At 45.8% G+C, this 11,415-nt stretch overlaps 1 protein-coding gene across 1 annotated transcript in view; it reads right to left on the bottom strand.

Moving 5' to 3' along the window:
* Positions 1-11,415, bottom strand: part of COL22A1 (collagen type XXII alpha 1 chain) — a 295,276-nt gene that overhangs the window by 162,006 nt on the left and 121,855 nt on the right. The window contains exons 11-12 of the mRNA XM_025214699.1: positions 8,638-8,691; positions 7,293-7,331 (exon numbers count right to left, since the gene is read on the bottom strand). Coding sequence (XP_025070484.1) covers positions 7,293-7,331; positions 8,638-8,691 — 93 coding nt within the window. The remainder of the gene's footprint in view (positions 1-7,292; positions 7,332-8,637; positions 8,692-11,415) is intronic.

The following is an 11,415-nucleotide window of genomic DNA, read 5'->3' as shown; positions in this document are numbered from 1 at the left end:
TGGCGGGGGGGCAGACTAGATGATCTGTTCAGGTCCCTTCTGACCCCAAACTACTATGAAACTTTGAATGCATTGAGGCTAGAAAAGCATTTATCAACTGCACCTGTGTGCTACCCCGTGCCCACTTTCAGTGCCTTATAAACACCAATGATGAAGTGTCTGCTTTCTCCACCTGCATACAGGACCAACTGCAGGCCCCTGCTCAGCTACCTTTGGTGAAAAACCAGCAAGGCAGACACAGCAGCAATATCTTTATTCTATGCAGCCATCTGCCACCAGATCAGGAACAAAGTGGAGGTCAAGGACCAATCCCCAAATGCAATGTGCAACCCTACCTTGGTGAGGGGGTGTCTCTGCTTCTGCATTTTAAGTGAGGAATCTGTCTTTCCCCTGTAAAGCTTGCCATGGTAATAAAGACACACATCCTTCTCCATGGCCCTCACCTTTTTCAAAATGTGCATTGCAGCCATGGATACTGTCTATTGTGCCTTCCTCTGCTGACAAAAATGTTTCTGATAAAAAGGTGGTCTACTAACAGATTGCTTGCTATCCAACTTGCCAGCTTCCTGGAGAGTCCAGAAGCTGTTGGCATTTGAAGGTGCCTCAGCTATAGTTAGGGCACATTGTCAGTGGTGAACAAGGGGTGGACCTCCAAAGCGGTGCTGCTCATGAAAAAAGAACAGCCTAAAACAACCCCATGCTGCTAGTTATGCTCCCTGGGCTCCTTGACTTGCTGCCTATCTGCCCTAGCTGTCACAGCTGTCATCCTCAACCTCTAACAGGGAAGGTCAGCTTGGCAGCAGGCTTTGATAAGGGGTGTGCAATATGAAGGGAGGATGTAACTGCCTAACTTTACAAGCAACTGATACTGCCTCTGCCCTTCTCCCTGTCTTCCAAGTGTTCAGGAGGAGAGTCAAGGGAGGTTGTTACCCGCTTGGCCAAAAGAATAGATTTCAAAGCTTTTAGTCATGCGAGAGATGGCAGATAACACATAACAGGGGGCTAAGGCCTTTGATAGATGACCAGCCCTGCTCGAGGTGACAAGGACCTGTTTTGTGTAACACCCCGGCAGGCTATAATTTAATCAGCTAGCTCATTCATTTCATATTCTGCGCTCAAACCGAACCGTCTTTTCACCTCTTTCTGGCAGACAGCTAATCCATAGCTGTCAATCGGGAGACCGGGTTAAAAGCTGTTTGGTATGTTAATGCAGCTATCAGTAACGGCATCGCAGAAACCTGTTGCACAGATCTTTTCCCCAAACAGGAATGAGAGACAGCAAAGCTTTCTGACACTGTTCGTTTTCACACACGGAGTTGATCTAGGCAAGGAAATGCCCTCCAGAACCAGGCGGCAGAGATTTCGCAGCCTTGTCATTGCCAGTAGATGTCATCATATACCAGCAATGCCTAACTGTGAGAGACCATGATAGAAAATACCATGATAGAAAAGAAGGTGATGTTCCCTGAAGTTATGTAAAAAGGGGGGAGAACCCCTGCATATAAGCAGTGCCATTCCCATAATGCTGAGAATTAAGCTGTCAGGCTGCACAATTAGTGTGTGATCTGGCTTCGAGTTATTTGTTACAAACCACAGCTGTTATTCTGGGTCACAGAAACCACAAAATGTACCTAAAACCCTTTAATTATTGTTAAGAAAAAGAGCTCCACCCAGGCTCAGTTATGTATTTAACCATGCAGAATGGACTCGCAGCCTAGGAAAGAGGGTTTCAAAACATACCAGAGCCGTGGGATGAAATGGCCCCGAACAGACAAGAGGATTGACAGTTCCCTCTGAGCGTACTAACCCGTAACAGTCCCAGAGCTGCTTTTATCTGAGGATCCAGAAAGAGCATAACAAACACCAACGCATCCAAAGTCACGTGGCAACGCGGCAAAGCAAGGGAAATGTTATTATACAGTTGGGTAAACACAGGGTGGAGAGGTTAAGTGCTGTGCCGCCGCAGACATGAAGTCAGTAGCGGAGCCGATTTCCAGTCCCCAGCATTACAGGAGGAAAAATCAATGAATTCCTGTCTCACGCAGCCCCGGGCATGAACAGCTGCAACCTGTAACACTTTCAGATCTTCCTGCTGTGACCCGAGTCCTAAGGAAGTTGGGTTTCCCCCAACCCAACCAGCTGCAAAACAATGACTGTTGGCATTTCGAACTCTGGCAAAACCAGCATCTAAACAATGGTAGGTGTTTTCCCTCAAAATGAAGTGGAGAGGTTGGAAGGAAAGACACCCACTAAGATTACTCCACAAGCTCCGTCCACAGAAGACACATATATTCATATACCTGCATATTATAGCAGCACCTAAGGTCAGGCCCTAATACATAAGGGGCTGTACAAAGAGAGAGAACGCCATGGGCCCAAAGCACTTGGACTGATTTCCACAGGAGTTAGGAATCTAATCCCTTTGAGGATCTGGGCCTCAGGCAGGATGCACATAGGGTGCCTATACACGTGCAGCAAGGCTGCTCCTTACAGCGCGTCGGAGCACACTCAAGTCACTGAGTCTGCGGGAACATGGTAATTACCGTGCTCCAGCAGTCTCCAGCATCATGTGTATCAACGTCCCCACGCTGAAAAATGCTGGTGGGGGCACTTTAACTAAAGCTCATCGAACAAGCTTTAGTTAGAGCACCCCTGCTGCCATTTTTCAGTGCAGAGATGCTGATACACATGACATTCCAGGTGTTTTAATTACTCTAATTAAAGTGTCTCCCCATCCCCCACTCCCAGAGCATGTCTCTAAACACCGAAAATGTTTAGGGAAGAAAGCTATATTTTATAGATGGGAAACAGGGAGATTAACTGCCTGGTCCAAGGTCCTACCTAGGAAAGTCTTTGTGGCAGAGACAACACCCAAAACGTCCTACCTCCCAGTCCACTGAGTCTATACGATGAATTTACCTCTTGACACTTCACCTTGCAATCACTGTTATCTGTCCAATCCATTTGGGGTCCTATATTCTGATTAGAAATAGGAAAGCAATCCTCCTTTATTTTTGACCACTACTAATCACTATGAGAAGAACAAAATATGGAGTTAACTCAGAAAAAAAAATATTTTTTCAGGTTCAGAGTCAAGTTAGTTACTGCCAGTCCAAAGTTGAAAAAGGTAAAGCCCAATCAATCTCAAATATTCATGGAAGCATACTGGTTTGGGAACAAGCTTAGGGCATTTTAATCCATGATGAACTACATCTTTGTTCCCTTGGTAGCCAAATGTGAAATGTTCCTGCTTAATATGGTCTCCCACAAGGGAATTCTCTCCTATGGAAAACCAGGGAAATGACCTCTTGACCCAGCTACCTCGTTGCACATCTGTGGGTATTTTAATTTATCTGCCTACTGGCAAAGGAAAGTGGTGATTTCTGCAATCACCAATGTGGGATGCACCACAACACACTGTTTTGGGCAGTTCTGTGGGGTTTAGTTGATGAATAGGCTTTATTTAGGATTGGTCTGTCAAATAAGGAGAACGGGATGTAATTCCTGCAATGGGAGTGCAAAGAAGTTGACTGTGTGCTCAATAGCACACAGATCTCAGCCCTCTGAATGCCCTTTGCACTTAGTTTGAAGGAAAATTGGCTCAGCATCTCTCAGAAAATGCTCTGTCCTTTGCAAGACTAGGCCCTCATTCCTCAAAGCCTTCAAAGTCAAACATCATCCCCAGGCAGGCCTTGCACTGCACAGCATCCATCTCAGACATAACTTCCCTAGCCTCTGATCAAGGGGCTTGTCTTTCTGGTATCCCCTTGGGAGATGATCCCCCCTCCACTGCTGCTCCCCACCATCCTCCGGTTTTACCTGGACTTTCCCCATGGACGTGTGCAGGCCTATTGGTCTGTGGCACAGCTTGCACTGGACACTCAAGGAGTAACAGAGAAGACAGGTTACATCCAGCGTAGCAGGGATCTTGCCAAAAAAATCCAAGGGATAAAGTCACAGACACCACAAAAAATATGTGTACTGATGATTAGGCCTGAGGGTGTTTAACCACATAAAATCCTTACCATATATAAATCAGTATTTCCACTATATACAGAATTTCATTTAGGCTGAAAAAAATAAAACTGGTGTGGGCATGTGCTCAGAGGTAACAGCAAATGTGGGTGGGTGGGTGTATACATAAAACAGATACTTGTGTTTGCAACACAATACTGGCACATGCATAAATGTGCCAGCAGTCTTGCTTCATCACCAGACTGCACTTGAGACCTCATGATGTAAAGTAGGAGCTTCCACAGCTCGATCTAGCAGACTAACTCACAGAAACCGGGGCTGAAACAGATTCATCTCTGCAAACAAAACCTGCAGATGAAAGGATACTACATAACGAGGGGCGAGTCATATAGCTACAGGTATTTTGTCAGCACAGTGGAGTATCCGAGGCCAAGGCCTACAGGTCCAACAATCTCTTAGTGTACTCATATGTATTTCAGTTCAAAAAGATCAAGCACCCATCAACCTGTCATACTCAAATATCCTAAAGATGCCATCACAGCATATTGGTTTCCTGTCATCCAAATCCTCACTCCTAAATTTTCCAGTCTGCAAGAAGAATTTTAGCCACAGTTGGTTTCATTTTAGCTCTACCCCTAATACTTTGGTGTTGTACGATATCCAAATATAACAGCGAACCTTTCCCTGACACACTTCAGTAGACTCCCTTGGGCCTTAACCTGATGTGATAGAGTGAAAAACCAGCCTCTCTGCCTCTACTCTCATCCTGGCAGAGATTAGGAGCTGACCTCAACTGAATGCTTGAGACCTTACACAACCACCCCCACAATATAATAAGGTTTTACAAAGGCACGGCTGGCAGGCATTTGGTGTCGCGCAGCTGGAGAGCACTACTGTAATAAGGGGAGGATTTTAATCAGCCCATCTCAGCTCTCTCAAAGGCAAGATAACCTTCTCTTCCATCAGCACTTGAGATACGAGCGCCGTCCTCAAAAAGACCAGAGTGCAAAGGAGAACAAAGGAAGTCCCACATGGCTCTGAGGCTTTTGAATTCAGGAGTTTTCTCTATCTGGTTTCTCACCACCAGCAGATGAGCAGCCCACGCCATCATAAACTGCTGGAGACAGAGCTGTCTGTCCCAGCCAAAATGCAGTGTGGGAACAAAGGGTTTATACAGACAGGGCAGTGCAAGGGGAATATATGCCAAGAGGTATACGACTTGTCTGCTCGCACGTGACTCCTCTGCTCACCTGCTCAGCAGCTGAGAACCCCTTCTCGGGAAGTCACGCTCGCATACTCCCTTCTTCCATCATGAGTACAAAGCACACCTAGAATTGCAGGGATCTATTTTGTAGCCATTTTGGTCTGGGACCACCCAAAAATGAAGTTTACTTTCCACCTAAAGGGACTTTTACCATCTTTCATTCCCCCTCAGCCTGAGGAAGGGCATGTGTGCCCGAAAGATTGCAAAGAAAGATCATTTTGTTTGCCATTTTCTTCTCATTCTAACAAAAGGTACCACCCTCTGAGCCTAAAATTGCATGCACTTGACACTCTGGCTGTCAAATGTACTAGCTGTTTCCATCAGTCAAGTACCTGTGCTCCTGACACATGCACACACGGTTCCTCTGCTTCTGCTCCCACCAGATGCAGACCTTTGAGGCAGCTGATGATGAACAACCCAAGTGCTCAACACCTCCACAGTTCAAATCAGCAATGCCACCTCCTTGGACCTCCTCCCAGGGAGACCAGCCCTATTCAGCAGAAACACCACCACCACCAGGGTGGGAAAGTATTTTGGGCAGGGGGCCACTTACCAAGTTTTGGCAAGCTGTAGAGGGCCACATTTCCCTCTCCAGTGCAGGGAAGCAGGGGCTGGGGGGGCTTGATGCTGGGTCCTGCTGCCAGCTTCCCCTGGGTCCTACTGCCCCTGGCTCCTGTCATCCTTGACAGGCAGCCAGGAGAAAATAATTACATTTTCTAAATGTTATAGGGGCCCCGTGGGCTGGATAGAATGGCCTAGTGGGCTGGATCTGGCCCCCGGGCCATATTTTGCCCACCTCGAGCTATACCAAAATACCCTTGAGGGGGAACACATTCTCCACTGGCCAGAAGAAAACCCCTCCGCCGCTGACACAGACCCACACTACCTCCACTGGTGAGCACGCTAAACAAACAGCCGGTGGCTCTCAAACTCATCGATGACAAGGAGCATGCTATTTTGCAGCAACCTGCAATGGTGCCTGGCTGCTCTGCAGCTCACAGAGTTGCTGCTCAAAAGTAGCAATAGGGTTTTCAATCAAGAACTTGCAGACTCACCATTTCCCCCCGTCAAAGGGACAAAGGCCCGAAGTGACGCTTCCTGCCACTTGGATCTGTACGGCACAGATCAAGCCCTATGTAAAGGTCACTTATTTCTGTTCCAGCGCAAATGTCTTGAATAGCGGCTGTCTGACCCAAACCACACATTGACACGGGCTGACGTCAGGCTGAGAATCAGTTTAGTGCCTATTGCAGGGCAAACTCTGCTTGCTGGCGAGAACGCTGCAAGTACAGAAATACAGACATGTCTTGTATCCCTCCCACAACTGTGGACTGGCTCAGTACCGATTTTTATCATCAGCAACCTTCCTTTAAAACCTGAGCAATGCATTACTGATTTATCAAATTAACAATGATAACCCCTGCAAGGGGGAACTGGAAGGCTCAATAATCATGAGCTCGCTCTCTCTGCCGGTGCAGGATTCTTCTTCCCTGCAGTACATTCATTCTTTCATTATCCAGTCTCATGTTATATATACCAAGCAGAGGCATTTCCCTGGAGAAAAGGTCATGCAGGCTGTTATTTCTCAATTTCAGGCCCCTTCCTGCCATTCTTTTTAATTTACCCCAATGATGCCCTGCTACTGCCCTTTTTAATAAATTCAGCTTTTCCACTGGTGATCACTGTCTTCAAAAACATTTGTAGTCACTTCATGTCCCCCCAGAGCTGTCCCTCAATCACCTACTTTAAATCTTTCCACACCAGGCAACCCTTTTGTCCCCATCAATCTTTTCTGTTCTTCTCTCCAATTTGTCAGTGTCACTCCGGTAATAAGGTGAACCGATCGTCGCGCAGGTACAGAGAGCGACTATTAAAACCTTCCTCTCCAATATGATGCCTCAGCATGCACAAGCCTTATTTTGCATTAGCCCTTTAGCTACCATTAGGCATAGAAATTCACCTCTACATTTGCAGAATACTAGCATCACCCCTTATTTCTTTTGTCCCTGCTGAGATCCTTTGAATGCATTTTCCCCCAGAGAAAGAAACCTACCTTTTCTCCTTTTTCTCCTCCTCCATATGCTCCTCTGGCCTAGAAATTAGAGGGGAAATGGTCAATTTAATACACTATAGTGTTATTTTTCACCTCTTTCTTCAAGGATCTCAAAGCATATTAGGAACATTAATTAATTTATCTAAAAAAATCAGGGGAAAATTATTATGGTGTGATGAGGCTATCAATGCACACTTGGTCCTTTCCAGGTTGAAGTGCATAAAACAATGACACTGCTTTCAAGAGGGTATAACCCAAGGTATTTGTCCCTATAAGGGGAAAGGTCTATTCCTATAGATTCACTGGGAGGATCTGTGCCGGATTAACAAAAAATATAAGGAGAGAGAAATAACCCCCCACTTCCCAGAGCAATTTATGTGACACAAGAGAACAGGACCCCAGGAACAAAACCAGGTGGCTGCTTTAGTAGGTGGCTCATATACTTTCAGGGTGACAGTTTGAACTAACAAGTTTAGTTCAAACTTGTTACACCGCTCAGTAGCACTGCACCTACCCAGGGGCAGAGAGGTCAAGTGGCTTTAATCCAGAGTAGCAGATTAAAGCAAAATTGGGGGAGAGGGTCCTGATCCCTAGCTCCCCCACTCCAACCACCCAACCTCAGCTTCCCTTTATGCCACATATGGTTTCCCTGGGCAGGTCTAAACCGCAGTGCCCAGCAAGGCCCAGCCAAAGCTTCCTCATCACATCCCACCTGCTGGTCCTCACTGGCGATTATGGGATTAAAGCACACTTGAGGGAGTGGGTGGGCTGGGCATGTCTGTACACATCTCAGCCAGGGTTTGCCACTGCACCCATCCACTGATATTTGGGACATCTGACATGACACTCCAAGAGCAAAGGTGCCCTCAGCCTTACTTATAAATCCCTATTATAAATCCAGTCTCCTTTGCCTGTCAGATAATGGGACAAATAGAAGCTTTTTTTTTTTTTTTTTAATAAGGAACAACAGACCAAATGTCACTTGATCTCAGTCTCCCCTGTATGTATGTAGCTAAGAAGGACTATCTCCCTTCCCCTTGTGTGTGACCCTCACTAAAACCTCCCAGGTGGATGCTTAACTGCATTCAGCAGTCAATAAGATGATTCACACATACTAATTAAAAACCAGTAGGGGGTCAGCTATGATGTGGAGGCATTGAATCACAACCCACAGACAGCTGCATCACCTGAACACTGCAAAAGTGAAATTTAGCCCCATCCAGAAGCCCAGCATGGACCCACGAAGCGCACAAAATTGTAAAAAGGATGCTAAACACAGGGATTACTATACCATCTCGCACTGTCTAATGTAGAGCCATACAGCCTCTAATACTTCTGTCCTTACCAACTCTCCTTTTTCTCCTTTTTGGCCAGGAAGCCCTCGGCTGCCACTTTCTCCCTTGAAAAGACAGAAATAGTATTAGCACGACAACACCAAAAGCACATTCCTTTGATGGAAAATGCACCCACATTTCTTGTCAACTGCCCACAACTTCAGAGTTGTCACATGTTACAGTCTCTGTGCTAAATGTTTCAGTTAAATAAAAAATGTGTGTTTATTGCTGTGATACACAGACTGTCTAGAAATACTGAAGCATACACCTCCTGACCCCTCAACTTGTAGTTAGCAACAAAGGGTGCTACTGCAGTCAGAAGGACCATGTGGATATTGCTTTGTTTAACTTAAATTGGAACGTGGGTATATTTTAGGCACCGTTCTTCATTTTTAAAGACATAGAGAATCTTTGAAGAAACTTTGTCAAGGAGAAGAGACCTTTCCCATGGGGACCAAGGAAAGCAAAAGCCAGACGAAGTAAAGAAGAATGGTACACCACAAAGAAAAAAAATCTTTTTTCTAGTTTCTTAATTTTTTTTTTTTAAAGGAATATTTTAATTAAAGCTGATGAAAAATGTTTTCATGCAACAAAAAAAAAGTCTCTACCAGTTCTGGAGCTACAGTTGGTGTACATAGGGGTTATTTTTCACCTCTTGAACACAGAAGGGGAAAGGGCTCTAATGAGGGGGAAAGGGCTCTAATGACCTTTATATCATGCATAATGCATAGATAATTTACATAATGCAAATGGTGTGCTTTTTTTTTGCTTTACATAATGCAAATGATTATTTGCATCATCACAGAGCCTCACAGGAGGTGAGAGGCTTCATACCAGCTATGAACTGCCTGCTCAGAGGAGTTTTCCATCTATTGACTCCTCTGTGAAATCCTATGAAATATGAACTTTCATTTCTACCTAGGAGAACTTTTACAATGTCTTCTCCAATGCCTGATGAAGGGTGTTTGTGCCCAAAAGCGTGCAATTAAAGAAGTTTTTTTGCAAAAATCTTGTTGGTCTAATAAAAGATATCATCTCTACTACAAGTCCTGATTGCCTAATGATCTTCCTGTACTTTTATCCCATCCCTACTGGGCAGGGGCTGATTCAGCCTCTGCACAACTCAAAGCAATTTTAAGCCTACTCTCACCCTTGCTGACTTCCAGCACTTCCTTGGAAGATCTTATACCAGTAAGGGGCTGCTGGAGAGGACTGCATCCCATCCATGCATCTTCCACCCAGCATATATCCTTGCAGAAAGCACCCTAGAGCTGCTGTGCCAAGATCCCTGCCTATCATATTGATCAATGAGCCTCATTGCTTCCTTATACCACCCCGATGCCTGTATGCATTTGATATCTCCTCCTCAGATTAAAAACTCCTCAGGGTAGGGACTGTGTCCTTGCTCTGTGTGTGCATACAGTGTCCAGCACAAAGTGGCCGCCACACTAAAAGCAATGCAGTGTTGCAGATGCTCCCACATTAAACACAGACTCCCTCCGAGCACGGCTTACTCATGAATTCATGATGGTAAATTCAATTTGTTCTTGTCAACACTTGTAACCACGGTGTTTTGAGCTGCCACTGCTTGCTGAGCCCCTTGACAGGAGCAGGCACTGCTTTTTGATGGAGACGATCTTTGTAAGGCCACAGAGACCAGCTGATGGTTTCGCTGTTTAATCTGATTATTGTTACAGAAGAAAAAGACACTCCCAGAATGAACACGAAGGGCATCGTGACAGCTTGTTGTCAAAGAAATTCAAGCCGGAAGAGCAGGTAAATTAACTGACTGCACAAAAAGGGTCACAACACTGTCTCTGCCAGGTTGTGGTTACAATAAAACACAGCTCCTTTCCCTTTTGGGGATGACAATAATTATATTTATCATTCCTCCAGCACTTCTGATAGGCATCCTTTCTTTAGCACCGTGACACTGTGTACACATGCCGTACAAAGGCTGGTAGGCCACAGCAGAGCTGCAATACAGGGAAGAGAGTAAGCTACAGAATATAAAAATGACCTTGGCCATAAGGCCATAAAGCAAATTATTGGAACTGTAGGGAGCAGAGCTGAGGCCTCCTGATGACAAACCTGATGCTGTAGCCAAGGCTGCTTCTGACCAGGTGTGCAAAACAAGCTGTACAAAAAAAAGGCTATATTCACCATTGCACTCTGTAGCAAATGAATGATATTCCACGGTCACATTCTTTCTTCCAAGTCTATTTCCGGCTCCACTTTTTACAGCACCATTTTTGCTGCATCTCCTTCCAAAGCATGTCTGGTGTGTCACACGGTATTACCCTCAGCTTGACAGCAGAGAGAGAGGACTGAGGCAGAAAAACTTGCCTGCGAGGGCATTTTCCCTTTCTCTAATCACAGGGAGCCCTTCTGTCTTGCCCTGGGTTACGAGATTTAAATTGGAAAACTACAGGAGCTTGTTATCTTCCTACACTGGATTTTTGCTCGGTTGCATGCCACATTCACATGTCAATGCCACAATCCTGACAGCTATGGGGCCTTCCTCAGTAGAAATGTCGAAGAGCCCTTTAGTCCATCCATACGCACTTCTGACGACTTTGGTAAGGACTGAATATCTGTACTGAAGGGCAAACCTAGGCCCCGGTCACTCACAGCTGGACAGCACGCTGCATGGAGAGATGTGCCACAGCCCCACGCCGTGATCCAGTCCCAACCCCTCCCCTGCTCCCTCCTATTCTGGGGACAGAGCAAGATCCTTCCCCTTTTGCGGAGCACCTTCCTCCCCTCTCTGCGGCTGGGGGGGGCCCCCC

This window comes from Alligator sinensis, unplaced genomic scaffold (genome assembly GCF_000455745.1).
Source record: "Alligator sinensis unplaced genomic scaffold, ASM45574v1 scaffold721_1, whole genome shotgun sequence".
In the NCBI taxonomy this organism is placed as follows: Eukaryota; Metazoa; Chordata; order Crocodylia; family Alligatoridae; genus Alligator; species Alligator sinensis.
Note: the sequence above shows the minus strand (reverse complement) of the source record. Positions and strands in the feature narration are given on the sequence as shown.